General features: G+C 44.7%; 1 protein-coding gene across 1 annotated transcript in view; it reads right to left on the bottom strand.

The window, feature by feature from the left end:
• Positions 1 to 9,031: 9,031 nt before the first annotated feature.
• Positions 9,032 to 17,244, bottom strand: part of LOC116426976 (uncharacterized) — a 43,469-nt gene continuing 35,256 nt past the window's right edge. The window contains exon 3 of the mRNA XM_031976755.2: positions 9,032 to 13,524. Coding sequence (XP_031832615.2) covers positions 12,908 to 13,524 — 617 coding nt within the window. The 3' untranslated portion in view covers positions 9,032 to 12,907. The remainder of the gene's footprint in view (positions 13,525 to 17,244) is intronic.

Genomic DNA, 17,244 nt, shown 5'->3' with positions numbered 1-17,244 from the left:
CTTCGGTGGAGTCGCTGGTCAAAGGGTTGCCGGATTTTAGAGACTGTTTTCCGTGTCCCTTTTCGTTCGTTTCTTGGCTTGCCTTTTTCAATGCGCCCCTTTGTTTTTGCCGGACACCCCTTCGGTGGGATTCGGTTCGGCTGGCAGTGACGAGTCCATTTTTGTAGGCTCGTTCTGCTCGACTCGCGACTGTAACGGAATAGAATGTTTTCCCATCGAACTGTGTACAGTTTGAATTTGTAAAGATTGAAATGTGTTCGGTCGGTTAGGAGGATATTGTGTTACGTCGGTTTACGGGATGATTGAAAGGAATGAAACGTCGAGCGAGATTTCGTAATACAATTACTTCGGGCTATTTCGTTCTCCCCGCTGAGAGACTCGACAACGCCACGCCGCGACGAGGAAAGAGCATTAAGAAAGATAAGAAGCTGAATGTGCGAAGGGTTTCTCGCGAATGTAATGACGCGAATTAACACATACGGGGATGGGATTATGGAAATAGGATTATGGAAATATGAGGTGAGGCGTTTGTTGGCTGACCGTTCGGAAGGGGAGTATCGTTTCGGTGCGGTGGAAATTATTTAACAATTTCCCCGCGCGAGATGTACATTCTTAGAAGAATAATCCCGTCGGCACACGCATTTACACAACCGACCTCGATATTTCTGGTTACCTTTCTGCTTTCAATTGTTGTCCAGGTGTACTCGCTGCGTGTTCAAACAGAGAGCACTTTAATTAGCGCGCCGCGCTGAATATCGGAGACTTTAATTAAAGTGTCTGCGAAGCCGGTTGTCTCCGTATCTGCATTGTAGCTTGCACGTGAATGCAGTTATGCAAGCGAGTTATCGACAAATCGACGTTAATTGCCATCTGGTTTAACCCAGTGACGGGCCGAGAAATACTTACGAAGCATCAATCGTGTCGCGCGTCTCGTCGCGTCGGTCGTTCTGTTTTCGTGCCCGGGAATTCTCGTTGAAACCGATCTCCCGGTATTTATTGTCCCCGGGAAATATCAAAAACAATAGAGCAGAGGGACGACAATGGGATCCAACGTTCTCGAAAAGAAAGCGAGCTGGATCTCCTCGAACGTAACGGGATTTCGAGATTCTTGCCGCGCTAAATCGACTCCACAGATTTCTTCGGCTCGGCGGTCGCTTTTTCCTTTTACAGTATCAGCTTCCAGTGGCCACCGGGGCAGGAAGGAAGTCCATGGAAATAATATCCTGGAAAAGAGACCAGCAGATCCTCCGCGATCCTCTCGGGGAAGCTTATACGATTCCTTGAATCACGGATCATCTCGAGTTTGTTCGTTTAACGGATAATCAAGTTGATAGAGATTGCGACCGATAGCGATATTCATTTCAAGGAATCAAATTGATCGTTTATTTCATCTTTAACATTCAGAATGATCATAAATTCTATGTATACGAAAGTTTAACGGTAAAACTACCGGACGGCTCGGAATCACTCGTTCCTTCTTTCTGCGATTATTACAAAGGTAATGTCTCTATGAGAAATTAATGAAATTGATTTAGTAATACGTAAACTGAATTACGAATTAATTAAAATCTCTATAGAAACATCGTCGAGTTTCTATAAGGGAATCTCGGAAAGTCAATTTCTCGGTAAGTTTAGTGTTGAACTTCTCAGTTTTCATGCAGAAGAATTAGATTGATTTTCGATATTTTCGCTCGCGATGATTGCATGAAATGCAACGATACGGTGATTAAACAGTGTAAAATTGTTCCGTGGTTCGAAGGTATTATTTGAGGAGAGATTAGCGAGGAGAAGCGAAAATAGGCCCGTTGAGCTGGAACTGTCTGCATTCCAGCGTCCAGCGAGGCCGCGATGGGGTCTCCTGGCGACCCATTGTGGAACGTCGAAGGAATCGAGTAAATTGGCTGAATTGCCACGTCCGAGAATTGTGGCACGTCGATGCAGACGCGAGATAGAATCACTCGAATTACGGCATGGAATAGTTTGGACAGAGACGCGGCTGTTTCCATGCACAATGCGCCCGGATCTTCCGTGATCGTTGCATCCTCCCCTCGCCTATCGTTTCGATCAATTGTTACTTTTCCTCTGGGCACCGGGAGCTCGTGGTTGCCGCTACAATAACTCACGGGATTTCCTGTGAATGTTATTAAATACATTTACAACAATTATATTTACATTACCGGTGAAGTTTTATTTGATACGTATCATTTCTCTTGGACTTAACCCTTTGCACTCAAGAGTGTCAGTCACCACTTGATTTGATGCAGTAAAACTATAAAATTTGATATTTAATATTGAACATTGTATAATGCATCGGTCTGTGAAATATTGAGATAAAAAAGCCTTGTTTCTCAATTCACTTGTGATTTCTCTTTGAGTTCATTTAAGAAAACATCGTCTTTGTTTAGTTAGAAAATGTTGAATATATCTAACGAAATACTTCCGAGTGCAAAGGGTTAATAAGCATTTTAATCGAAGCACTAAAGTTAGTTTCAAGTGTTTAACCGCTTGCACTCCTGGGGCTCTTTTCAGTGGCTATTTAATTGGATCCAGCAAAATGGTAAAATGTAGAACTCGATATTAAATTTTGTGTGATGTATTGATACATGAAATATCAAGATAAAATAGTTTTCTTTAATTTATGCAAGATATTCATATTAGGTGCAAAAAGTATCATTGATATTTAAGGAATTAACGGATACAAACACTTAGCCAACCGAAGGGGAAATCTCCCACTTTTCACTTTTTTTTTAGTAAGTCTTGAAGCGGGATTATTTGCAATTCATCAAATAAGGTTCTTATTTTTACAAAAGCTTTTAACTAAATTATTTGAATGAGTTCACTTGAAGATAATGGAAGAGGTTGTTATAGTTTTTTTAACACTAAACTACCGAGCAGTTCAATTGACTTTAAAATTTCGCTATAGAAACTCCAAGAGTGCATCTGTTCAGAAATTGATTTACAATTCAATTTGCTTAGTGGTAAATGAATTTCTTTGATAACTTCTCAGAGAAACATTTGTTACCTTTCTAATAATTTCAGAAAGAGGACATCAGGCACGGGTCATTTGACCCGTCTGGTAGTTTTAGTGTTAAGCGGTTGCCAAAGTGTTAAGAAAAATCTCGAGTGCAAAGTGTCAGAGGAGAATTCTTCTTTCGTTCTTACCATTTTCGAAGAGTGTGTCCGCAGGCTTCTCCGTTCGTCCGCTCGTTGCCACTTTCCAAAGCGGCAAACTATTACGGATAACATTATAAGTCCATGAAAAGGAAAACTGCAAAGTCCATTTTCCCGGGGCGGCCGAAGGAAAAGGGAGAAGTTGGCCGGCATAAAAATGTTGGGCAGAGGCTGCGATGTGTACGCGGACAATAAAAGTATCGCGGCCGTAACTACGAAAGTGAAAAGTTTCGTGCAGGCGACAGATGGTTCCAACATGTGCAACGAGTTGCAAGACATTAAATGAAAAAAATATAAAACGCGAAGTTCGACGTTCACCGTGTGTCACTGGCACTGTGCTCGGAACTATGTTACACGAGTATTTTTATCGCTCGGCGCTTGTCTGCTAAGTTGCAAAGTCTATTAAGCCGTTAAGCACCGAACAGTGTAACAGGAGAACTTTTTAAAAATCTCCTAATCCCCGCCTGACTTATGAAATCGTAAAAAGATTATTAAACACTCTCTTGGAAATCCATTTTACCGCAGCAATATTACAGAAATATAATTCAACAACGTGAATTTGTACTGTATATAAAATTATTAGCTATGTTACGTATGTAGGTTAACTCTAATGAACAACTTGTAAACTCTCTGTTAGTCGCTAATGACCCAAGTGTTGATGCGACTATAAATAAATATAAATAAAAAAAAACGTGAATTTGTAGGAAAATATAGCGAATGCTACATTAGAACAAGAGTGCTCAATCGATTAACACTGAAACTACCGTACCAGTCAAAATCACTGGTTTCGATTGTTTTGTTTAGCAATTATTGATATCTTCGAAGCACTGAATATTCGAAATGATTCTGAAAATAAATAGTTTCATTTCAGTACTATAATGAATGCCTGAAGAAACTTAAAATAATCTATTGTCACAATTTTTATAGGAATTGCATATTAATCATACTAACCCTTAGCACTCCAGGTTGTTTTGTAATATATCAGCAACTGCAACTAATTTTTATAGTATTCCTAGCGAAAATAAGAAATGCTATAACATTTCTTCGATCTTTTATTGTCCTTCTTAGTACAAAATTTGGATGTGTGGGAAATCTAATAATTTTAGGGTAGTTTCTTTAAGATTCATTAAAATATGTAATATTACAACTGGTGCAATATTGGAGCCTACAGAGTTCAAAGGGTTAAATGCTCGTTAGTTCTAGTGTTAAAAAGATTGATTGAACGACACGCAAACTGAATTATAAGTCAACTGTATTCTCGATGCACTCTTGGAGTTTCTATACAGAAATTTCAGAGCCAATTTAACTGCTTGGTAGTTTCAGTGTTAGACATGAGATTCGAAGGTGGCTTGAAACTTTCAAATTAGTAAACCGATATTTACGATTTCGCGGATGATGGATTCCGCGTTGCAACAAAAGGTGGTAACTTAATATCGATATTTCGGGAAGAAATCGACGCGGGCAGGATATCGATCGGCCAGGTCAGAAAATTGATTTCACTCGAAATCATCGAATCCCCCAGCTGCGTCTATTCTTTAATGGCCAATCGGCGCGTGCAGCATAAAGGCACACGACACCACTCTTCCAGCTGCCGGAAGTATACATCTGCCGGCTTTTACCAACCGTGGCCGCGGAGCAGGGCCCACCTTTCCACTCCAGCGGACGCGTTTCTGAATTATTTCGCGATTACATCCTTAACAACGTTGAAATTAATCGCACCGTCACTTCATCGTGTAATTATTTCCTCCGGGACATCAATTCGAACAAGTATCATCGAACGAAGCAGAGTAAACTTGATATTCCTACAGAATAACGCGTTTATTTATCAATTTCTTCGTATAAATTTTAAACAGATTTTTAGGATAAATCGAAGGGTGTTTCAGTGGAATTTTCACTATAAACGGAGGATCTCAGAGGAGATAACGCGGAGAAAACTGATATTGAGTTGTCAGGGGCGAGGGAAGTGAAAGGGGGGCTCCGTTTCGGAAAATCAGAAACATCTGCCAGGAAACACTGATCCTTGATTAGGGACAGGCTCGTGCTGAACACCTTGGCTGCACAGTTGTCGGACCGTCGAGTTCCGAGCGATCGGAGGGAGCTGAATTCGGAACAAAGGGACAGCGATGGTTTAGACTTAGAAAGTATAGTGTGTTAATAAAGTTCAGTCCCCTCGTATCACATATTCACTTATATCAAACAAAGATGCGTTAAAATCACGGTGAAAGAATTATTCCCAATAAGATTGTACTTAATAAATACTTTGCGTCTCATAAAAAGATCCTATTTATATAGAAACTTCCACCATTAACAGCCTTTCAGTGAAACACGAAGTCTGCATTAAAGTTCTCATTTCACCCCATTTGCTCAAAGATCCAGCAACTTCGGGAGGATCTTCGTGTTCGAGGAATCCGCGAAGTCCACCAGTAAAGTTATTCTCCATCGAAACCGAAGTATTAATCTCGAGCGTTCGCTGTACAGCTGCAAGAATTCGCTGCAACTCAAAACGAAGTCATTACCAGTCAAGCGATTCCCGAATAGTAAGAAGTTGAAGCTAAAGTTACGCACTCCGTGAATTCCGTGAAGTAGAAGCTTCAATTACCGAACCCAGGGGAAGTAAGAAACTTGTCGCTTACGCGCCGCGAAAGTTTGACTTTCTTTAACGACTTCCGCCGCTTCGGAAATTGCGACAATTCTTCATGAACCGGGAATCGCAACTGCTATCAACAAAAGCTCGTTCGAATGCACGCGCGACAGGTCTTCGACGAAAAAACTCGATCGTGAGACAGTTCCTCGGCCGTCAATCTTTCCCTCGCGTCATCTTGCCTATCGCGTCGAGATTTATTCTCGCCCGACGACGAAGCGTTCCGCTTTTTCTTCGCGTTTTTTAACCGAACTTCGCCTTCTTTCAGGTCGGTGAACCGTGTTGCGGCTTTGAGGACCGACGAAGTAAGTTTTTGAAAACCGTCCGAGGAAGTCTGCGGCATAAAGGAACTGGTTTTTATGGAATCCGAAGTCGAGGGACCGCGGGAAGCTAACGGAAACGAGCCGGTGGTTGCTGCCGATGAATTCGTATCGAACCCAACATCTGCTAAGGTAAGTACCTTTCATTAAATTAAGCCCTTCGTCAATGAAACAACAACCCGAGGAATGAACGAACGCGACAAACTTCGCACGATTTCAAGTTATAATCGAAAGTTCCAGAATCAGGGCTCTAATGACGATCTCGATCGAGTCTGTCGTCGATTCTCAAACTTCTCAAGAGTCTAGAACGTTCGAGACACATGGTCTCGGAGAACAAAGGATCGGATGTTCTTGTTTCAGCTCCTCGAATTCTGTTCAAGGAGGCTATAACAATTTTTCCAATCACCGATGGAAGAATTCGATTAACTCGAGGAACGTCGCGGTGCTTTCGTATTATCCACGCGCCAGGGTCGACGTTTTCTCCATCAGCTGTCCGATCGGTGTACGGCCGATTAAAAAACCTAGAGGAATCTTGCTCCCAGGAGTATCAGTGTCTCGATTTTTCCGATCGGACGGCCGCGCGGAATTCGGTCGCGCGTTGATCCTCGAACGATCCCCGCTCAACCCTTTTTTCGTATTCTCACCCCCACAGCTGACGAGCATCGGGATACCACCTGACGGTTGACCGGGAACAGCTGTTCCTTCCCCCCCCCCTCGGTCCACCCCCTTGGCCGCCGTTTGCGGGCCGCAACGGTGCTGCCTCCCAAAAAATCGAAACGATTCCGGGCCCGGTAAAAAAGCTGCTGGAAACGTCCGAACACCCGGCAGGATGTTTCGGGGATGATTAGTAGACTGCGGATGTTCGTGCGTCTGTGCCTTATTTAATTGTACGAGATGAGATAAAGCATGGATGAAATTTTCTTCGTCGAGAGAATGTATTTAACCCTTTGCACTCGAGGGGCGCCTTACAGTCACCTGATTCGATGCAGCAAACTTATAAAATTTTCAATTGAATATTAAACCTTGTGCAATGTAACACATAAAACATCGAAGTGAAATAGTTCTGTCTCTTAATTTATAGAAGATAATTGTGTTAGTTGCGAGAAATATCGTTAATATTCAGTCAGAAAGTAATGAATACTTTTAATAAAAATATTGTCGAGTGCAAAGGGTTAACACTGCCCAGACTTAATGAGCTCCTGATTTCTTCCTTTCGCAATTATTAGAAAGACAACAGGCATTCTGAGAAATTATTCAAGAAATCGATTCAGCAGTGGGCAAACTGAATTATAAATTAATCGAAGTCTCGATAGATGCGCTCTGGAGTTTCTATAGAGGAATTTCGAAAAGTCAGTTCAACTGCTAGATTTAGTGTTAATTAAAGTTCTTGATTTAAATTTTTCATTCGAGAGATATAGAGACGTTTATTATCTTGTTTTCTATTATTAAGACAACAGATGTTCCTCTGAGAAGTTATAAAAGAAATGATTAGCAATACGCGAACTGAATTCTAAATTAATTGAACTCCCAACGAATACACCTTGGAGATTCTATATAGAAATCTCAAAAATTCAATTTACCTCCATAGTTTACATTAGAATATGTACAACATACTCAAGAAAATTCGAATATCCCTGTACTCAGCGCAATGGTCCGTTACTCATTATGCAAACAAGCCGCAGCCTCCCTCATCCCTAAAAAGAAAATCAATCACCATCAAATTAAAACGATTTTTCCGAATGACGACCGCCCGATCGATCCACCTATCTGTTGTAATAAGGACCATCAGACAGCCGATTAAGATGGAGCCGAGGAGTTGACTATCGTCAGAGTGACCGGTAATTACGCTTTGTACAAGGATCGGGGCCTAGATCGCCGCGTGCGATCCATTCGCCGGCAACGAAAGCGCATAGATTCCCTTGGTAACAGCAGCCTCGACTTATTTTCGCCGGACGAACGTCGAAGACAACAAAAGTACCTCGACGGAGCAGATGCATGGCATGTGCTACGAACCGACACCAGATGCCCCATTGGCGTAGAGATCCCCGAGGCAGCCCGCCACCGATAAAGCTGCCCATGGGATCCCTTTCAAGCTGGTCGCGTGCCGGGCAGAGCCTTCCCGCGGCCGCAGGACCCGGCCCCGCTTCCATTTTTCTCGATTCCGTCCCATGGATCCCGATAGATCGGCCCTGGAAGCAGTGTAGATCAACCTGGACGCAGCTGAACCGGCCAAGTAACCTGGAAAATGAGCCCTCGCGCTGCTACGCTCTGACGCAACCTCTTGAATCGAAGACCGGTGTCGAGGAACACCTTGAACAACGTTTTCGTGGAGGTATATCTTTGTAGGAAGGTGAATTTTATTTTAAGGAATTTCGATTTGTCGGATTTCTAGCGATTTTTAAGCTTTTGAATTGTGAACTGTATGATGTCTACTCAGAGGATGGTTCTAGATGGATTTGGGAACGTCTGGGAAAACGAGGGTTAATGTTGTATCTAGGAATTTGGATTTCTATGGGCATAAAGTTTATTGGTGTGGATCTTGAGGAGCATGCGTTTGAGTGGCATTAGCAGAATCATGGATTCAGTTGCGATTTTATTTGCACGATGGCAACTCCCGTCTAAATTCGCGGAATAACTGGTGAAACAGGCTTCATTCCTTATTCAGCGCGCGCGATTCCTTTCATCTAAATAAAAGCTTCGTCCAATTCTTCATGGTATACTGGCAGAGGCCCAGATCGCCTGGAAAATGGGCCAACGAGCACGGTTAGAGAACTCCGAGCACGAGATCCATCAGTCGGTTTGAGAACTCGCGTTCGTATGAATAATTTTTATTACCGGAGTATCCGTGACGGGACGAGTGCAGAAGGATGTCAAGGGGATTAACGAGAAAGACAGAGGGTTTAATTAACTTATCGCTCGTTTATTTACTGGTCAATGTTATCTACAATGATTTATTGTAAAAGTAACAATAGTCGTGTATAAGTTAAAACGATATATCATACATATGTACAAGGGATGAGTCGATCCAGACGATCCCACTGTGCGACGTTCGTCGATCGTTTAGAAACGATCCGCGAGGCTAGCCCGAGAATCCTGATTGAAAGATCGCGAACGCCCTGCCGCGGGATCGATTGTCTTTTCCGAAAGAGGATGATTCGATTTGATTACTCGGCGAGTGGCTCGCGATCGAGGATCGTTCGTCGATCTCGGAGCCACTCGAGGCGATCTATTCTCCTCGCTACGATTCCCCTACCGATCCAATGTCGACGCCGAACACTACTCGTATACCAGGAACGATTTCTTATCTCGATAGATTTAGCGATCTAGGATTATCCACGTACGTCTAATTAACCGATGAACCCCTCATCTCTCTAATTCTCCATACGCGCCGTTTCAAGGCTAAAATATTCTTTCTTTCTTGTTTTCTCGTTCTACCGACGACACTGGATCCTGATTTTTCGTATACAATTGGCCAGTCGATCGTTGGTTAAACCTTGTGTCGCGTTGCTTGATTAATCAACCTATCAGAAATTCAATTTCAATTAACCCTTTGCGAATGAAGATTCTTTGAAATATAGACCTTCAGCAGATAAAGCTGAATTATATGTCAAATGCTTAATTAATACAAAAAAAGGAAACTACGCGATGATCTCTTGCTGTCCGAGTAACTAAATCATTTGTCTGCAACTTAATCTTCGAAATACGAGCACTTCTCGCCGAAATATCGACAGTCATCCGCAAAGGGTTAAATATTCTATAGAGTTGAGTTGAACATCTTTTAAAAGAATGTTTCGTGAGATTAGATTGAATTACATAGCGAAGTAATTAAAGTATCAGTAAATCTATTAATTTAGTAAGCGAGTAATTATGAATGATCGGTTTCGATCGAGTTAATCTAAGGGTGAGAACCGTAATCACGGCATCAATACAACTCGACACGAGGTTTAAGCGATTCAGCTCATAATTTTCCTCGGACTCCCAACTCTCGCGCACTTATGATAAAATAATCTACGAATTTTCTTCTAGGGGTGTCCTTAATTCTGATTCCAGCATCTCTCCGCGGCTCCCCGCGCTTCAACCCTCCGACTAAACGGCGGATACGTTTCCAGAAGCAATCCGAGGCTCCGCGCGGTTCAGCGAGGGCGTCCAAAATAATTCCGAAAGTCGAAATCGCGTTTCCGCCAAAGTGAAAATCCAATCGGAGGATTGAAACGCCGGGTAAATCGATGCACGATAAAAATCCGCGAGTTCATCCCCTTTTTCAGGGAACGAGAAGCCATTTATCTCTCCGAAGTATCTCGATACTTTAAAGGGAACAACGTAGACACAGAAGAAAATACAGCTTACCTCGAATTCGGTTAAAAAGAATATATTGAAGACATTAATTCCGAGCTCCGTATCCTCCGAATGATTTCCTTCCCGATAAATCTCACTTCTCCCTTCGATGAATTCCCGGAGATAAATCTTTTCGTATCCACGCCGCCCGTGGAATTTCATTTAACCGCCCCTCCCCGATCCGTTCATATCGATCCAGCGTATGAACCATTCGCATTGACATCGTTTATTGACATTCGTTCCCCGCGGAGTGAATCTAACGTCCAATGGACCGAAAGCGCGCGCGAGAATCGATTCGCAAATCCCTTAAGCCTAAGCGCGATAAGTGTAAAAAATAAATAATGATAATAAAGAACGATAATGCTAGGTGTAGATGTAGCGACGACGATTATTAATAGCACTACGACGATACATAAGTGGAGATTAAAAAAAAAAAAAAAATAAACAGACAGAGGAGAGAAAACGGAAAAAGGAGAAACGAATTGCGCTACGGGAAACAAAGAGAAAATCAAGGGCTTGATTGGTTCGGTGGTCGAACGGAAATCGTCCGAGTCTGATCCGCCATTGGAACTTAAGTTCGTCCTCCATTTAATTCTCAGCTCGGTTCCACCGCAGGAACCCGAACAATCGCGGATCTATAGAGCTCCCTTTTAATTACCCGCTGGTGAACGTACCGGCGACTCGGTGGATTCTTATCATTTAGGGAAATAATCTAGTACAAAACGATGAATCATTTCGTGATCGATCGAGGATGAACCTTAGCCAGTGAACTCTTCCACGTCTTCACTATCGCCGTACTCTTTTCTATATTCTAGCTCTATTTCCTCGCGGATGAAAGATTTACCCAAGAAACTTCGTGAAACGAGTGAGAAACAGGAAAATGTTCTAGAAAGTTCCTCCATGAATATTCATGACTTGAACTTTCCTAAACAAAGACGGGCAATGTTTCAAAAACAAGAGCGAACGTTTCAGAAACGTCTCGATTAAATTGAAATAGACAAGAAGTGGAATAATCAAGTCACAGAGAAGATGTCCCCAATGCATCTGCGACTCTCGTTACTTGTATACTCCAATGGAATTAACCCTTTGCGGACGAAGATTGTTGAAAGTATACAAAACCTTTCGCAAATTCTGCTAAATTAAATACCGACTGCTTAATTCATCGAGAATAAGGAAACTGTGTACTGATATCTTGCTGTCCCAATAGTGAAATCATTTGCTGGCAACTTGGTATTCCAAGCATGGAAGATTGATCCCGGCAAAACGCCGACATTCGTCCGCAAAGGGTTAAATCTTGCGACTAGCTTTACCTTCTGCATCTCCAAGCGAGCGAGTGTAACGAGGTCGAAGAGCCAAGATTCACTCCTGATCGCAATTCCGTGGAATCCACGGTGGTTCTCGCGGCAATCTCGCTGCGAGAGAACTCGTTCGTCTCCGAAGAAGAGCCGCGCGTCCTCCAGAAGTCGACGGAGAATTCCGCGTCCGCTCAACGAGCACGGTCTCGCGACCGCAGCGCGTGAAAGCGCCGCGTCGTTCGCTTTACAAACACACGGTGAATGCATTTCATAATTTGAATGAGAAGAGATTCATCTCCGCCGCGAACGGGAACGCCTGCCCAGCGATCATGGCGGCCGAGGCGATTGAGGAGCGAATATGAGACAGTCCGCCGGGCAACGGAGTAATTCGCATTCATGGTTTTCCGCGCGATCGTCCAAGAATAAAACGCGGCGACCGACGGTGTCACCGTGTTCCGTGAATTCCCGAGCGACTTCTTCTGCGAAGTGAAAGCAATTGAAACACAACTTCACGGAGGCACACCGTGGCGAAGTGCAATTGAAGTCGCGCCAATCAAGGAGAAATGTACTGAAAACTACTTTCGTCAACTGTTCATTATCCGCCGACACAAGAAGTCACTTCGTGTTACAATTCGAATGCCGAACTCGAAGAAAGTTATTTGCCGACTCGGGAACACGGGACGGGACGTCGCGCGCTTAATAAGAATATAAAATACTCTTCCAGAATGGTAGCAGAAAATATCTGATACCGGTGAACGCGCGCTGCATCTCAATGAGCTTCGTTCAATTTTAATGCCGCGCTGTCGCGATCAATCTCGAATATCAACCTGCCCGAAAGAGCCCCAGAAACTTCGAGTTCCGATTCTCCCGTGTGTAATTTTCAATTTGAAATTAAGAAGAAACTCAGATAAAACTTCCAAGATACTCTCTATATCCCATTCATCCTGCAAAAACATCGTAACAGGTGACAATGCGATCACCAGTCCAGCCTACACGCTCGATCGCTCCTTCAATCCTCTCTCCCGAGCAGGAAGCAACCTCCCGCTCGAATCGATCGCGATCGCGATTGGGCCAGCAACTCCGGGAGACGAAGGCCAGTCAGCCGACGAGGCTTCCTTAAAAAAATACCGATAGAATCGCTGGGTTTACGCGGTGTACTGTGCGAACGCGCGCTCCCTCTGCAGCTCCAGATGGTCCTTCATAGCTAGGACCGTGGGATGATGGGGCGGCAGGCCCTCATCCTCCACGAGGTATCTCAGCGCTTCCGTGGCGCATGCGTCCCATCCAGCACTCCAAGACGCTGGGACCTGTTCCTGATAGCTTCCGCTGTCCTCGAGGTCCTCTTCCATCCTCAAACGATGATCGAGACACTCGTAGGACTCGGTGAAACCTTGCTGCTTGCCGCAGGAACTCGACGAGCTCTGCCTCTGCCACTTTTCCGGGATGTCCTCGTGATAACGGGACGTTCCTTTGATGTCCTCCTCGTGACAGTCGTGTTCCAGGTAACTGGACTCGAGGTCCATGCGGTCCCTGTCGCAGGAACTCCTGGATTGAAGCCTGGACGCCGGATTCTGCTTCTGATGGGACTGCTTCAGCTCGGCTGCCAGCGACGCTGCCAGCTGATGCAGCAGCCTGGTGTTCTCCTGCTCCTCTTCCTCGTCCTCCAGCTCGTCCAGTTCCACTCCCTCGTCCTCCGATGAGGACAACAGGTCCTCGTTCTCGTCGTCCACGCCCAACAACGTCAGCAACCTCTCCGCGGCATCTGCGCAGAGACCGAGAGCAATTTTTGTATGCTGATTGTCTGATAAGGGGCAAAGCGAACTTAATTGCCGGGTCGGACGGTTCTCTCTTTGCGGCTATTAAAACGGCGAAATGGATTCTGTGTCGGGCTTAATCGTCCGATCGATTATCGGCCACCGCCGCACCGCTCCGCTCCGAATCGCGCTGAGTGAATTATTAACACTTTGCCCAACGGACGGCTGTTTAATAGTGTTTTAAAGATCGGTGATTAAATGCGCGGGATTCCTTAATAAATCTATCAGCTGCAAAGCCGGCTGCACGGTCCTCTCGGGTTACACGATCCAATTATCCGCGTAGGAAATTCTTTAGGGAAAAATCGTTCGGCTACTCGTTAATCCTGTTTATCGATAGATTTATGGCGACTCAACGTCTTAATCCGGTGACGCGTCATCCGTCGGATTCGAATATCTCGTTAAGACGTTTCCCCCATTTCGCTACAGGGTTATCAAGTTTTATTTCCAACGTACCCACGATGTATACATCAATGCCGCACGGGTGTCCCTGTTTTTTTCTCGCGCAGATCGTTTCCCACCTGCGGGCCAAGTTCAACATAAATTTCATCCCCGCGCCGCAAAGGACCGGCCGCCGTTAATCTCGAGAACCAACGTTCCTCGTTCCACATACGATCCGTGCGGAACCAGTCGCGACTTTTCGGGGGCAAACAGTGACACAATCGCGCCGTGAATTTCTGGGACGAGCATCCCGCCCTACGCCGACGGTCGAACCAGATCGCGTGGAAACCCGGCGAACCTGAATTCCGTGCTCGCGACTCGATCAACTGGGAATCGAACAGAGGATGAGAGAGAAAGAAAGAGAAACGAAACGGAGAATCGTGGACCGGAATTCGGTTTCGACTCGGTGGCCCGGTTTCGCGGACTCCTGTGGGAATCACTGGCCGCCAGCCTCCCATGGGAACTACCTGTCGGCTACCCACCCCATCATCCCGTCCTGCGAATCATCGAATTTCGCACGAGCCTCTCTCTTTCTCCCCTCCCCGGACCGGCTACGGTGCACGTACACGCGACCCCCTTGTTCACGCACACCCTTGTGAGAATCACGGACGAAGGGGTCGCGTCAGGTACGGCCAGCGTGACGGGCTTACCTATTCCTGGGAACGCGCGGATAATGTCGACGCAGGGGGTGTTCAATTAAACGACACTTTATGGGATGATGTTTTCGGGGATCGGTAGTTGAACCAGGCCAAACGGACGGGGATTTGAAAAGATGATGCTTTAGGGGAGGATATTCTCTGCAGCGAAATTCTGGGGAAAGTGGAGAAATTGTCTGGAAAGTTTTGAAGATTTAACGTTTTGCTTGGATCACTTGCAACTGCGATCTTAGGCTGAGAGTTTTAGACATCTTCCTATTAATGATTTTTTATTAACCCTTTGCACTCGTTTGCCACTGCGACGACATTTAAGATAAGTTTATTACTTAATTTTTAGTCAAACATAACTTTAAAATGTATACGCGTTTTTTTAATGGCAAAGCAGGGTCTTAAATCTTTTACAACTCTTTCGGAGTTGCTGAAAGGTTATATTAAAAATTGTTCGGAGTGCAAAGGGTTAAATGATATGGAATTTTATTGTACTACTGTTACTATGAAGACAGTATAAATTTTAGTCTTAGATTATTGAAATTAAATAGTGTAAAGTAAATGAATTATGTATTAAATCTTCACTCAAGTGGTCAATGAGGATTGATTACATTCAGGAAAGTTTCTGAGATATAATTACTGTTTATTCAGAGAATGTTCGTTTATGGTACTCAGAGGATGTTTATTTTGCGGGTTCAGGATGAATGTCAATAATCCGGGGAACGTAGCATTTTTGGCTTCGGCGTTCACTACCGGTGGAAGTGGAGGGTCGGTGAGAGACTTCGGGACACGGAGCAGCCCTCGAAGTGTGAGAACTGGGGCACAGAGGGTGAGCGGAATTTACCTGTTCCTGGGAACGATGGAGATAATATTCGGGGCGTCCAATTAAGTGATTCTTTATGGACCGATGTTTCAGGAATCGATGGGAACATCGGAGGAAATTTGTAGCGACTGTGGAGATTGAAGGGACGGCTGACTTCGGGAGGAAATTAAGTCTTCCAGAGGGTTGAGAGAGTGCTCGAGGGTCGTCGAGTTGGGCTACTTCGGTACCTGTTCGTGGGAACATGATGGATACCGTCTCCAGAGGAAGAAATCCGATTAATCGATAACTTGTAACATCCTGTAAAGTTAATATTCATAATTCGGGACGTCCTCTCGTGCCTCGATACCCGATCGATCATAATTCATCAGGCGGAAAGACGGCCGAATATTCGAGCCTTAAATACCACCTTAATGGGCATGGTAAATACATCTTGGAATCCGTTCGATTAACTCGCACCTCATAAATTCTCATTAACGAGTCCGTGAAAGTTTAATAACGCTCGGGCAAGTGAAACATAAGACAGCTGATTACATTCTGCGGAACTTATATCCGAACTCGACGTGGAAGCCCATCAATTAAACGTACGTCAGTCTCCCGTGTTTCCTCCGACAGTTATTGCGAACGATGAGAATAGCACGTTAGACGGAAATTGACTGGAACCGGGGAAACAGACGGGGGAAATCTCGGGAGAAGCTTCAGCTAACCCGAGCCCATTATTTTTTGGTGGGAAGAGAGGGTGGATTGAACGCCGCGAACGACTGCTCCCGTTATGAATTATGTAACGGCGGTGCCGGTGTTCGGTGGATACCAGTTGGGAAACAGAATTTGCGTCCGCTTATGGAAATGCCGTTTGCGCGGATATACAGTATTTACCTGGGCGATGAAGGATACAGCGTTTGATAAATGCCGGGATGAAGGAAGTGTCTTCGGAGAAGTTGAGTCTTCCATTTGGCCGCGGAAATGGGGCTTGTACCGTCTTCGAATACCGTCGCATTTCACCGTGAAATACGACCGCCGCGAACAAACAACTCGGATAAGCTTAAAATATCTTTTCGATATTTCTCAGCGAAGAGAGATTCGAGGGATTGAACAGGAAATCCGCCGATGACTCGAATCTCGACTGAATAACGAATGAACCTGGGATATCTACGAATGTCAATTTTCCTGGCAAACTTCGAAACAAACTAAACAAAGGAATGTATCGTTAGAAAATTCGGAAAGTTACATTGATCCATTTCAATATTTCTTTCTATAGAACGATCGCATAAATAATTCAAAGCTTGGATAAAAAGGATAATCTAATTTCACTATCAATGGATACGAACGAGTCTTGATTAGGATCACTGTTCGAAAAAGTCCACCAGGAAACCGACGGAGCCCGGTCCCTCTCACGGGGCCAGACGATTTTTTCACGATAGGCCATTTTTTGAGAGGGCCTCATACATTAGGCGCCCCTTTTTTCTTTATCCCGTCGACACCAGAGGAGAGTCGAGAGACCAGTCCGAAACGAGTTCATTGTTTTCCTCTCCCCCCTCCGGGAGGACAACCCCCCAGGACCTGGACGCCGGACGTTCCCACAGGGATACCCAGATTTAAATGTCTCCTTTCTATGGTCTCAGAGAGACGGCTCCGGCCGGGATTGAGTTAGGTTAGTCAACGATTTAAAGGGCTTGAAGGGTGTCCCAGTGCTTCGTCCCACGGCCACCGTCCGGAAACGGTCGCGGAAACTACCTTGAACCTTCGAACATCCCCTCGGGGAACGA

Source organism: Nomia melanderi, chromosome 14 (genome assembly GCF_051020985.1).
Source record: "Nomia melanderi isolate GNS246 chromosome 14, iyNomMela1, whole genome shotgun sequence".
NCBI classification, from domain to species: Eukaryota; Metazoa; Arthropoda; class Insecta; order Hymenoptera; family Halictidae; genus Nomia; species Nomia melanderi.
The sequence above is the reverse complement of the archived record's forward strand: the minus strand, read 5'-3'. Positions and strand labels throughout refer to the sequence as shown.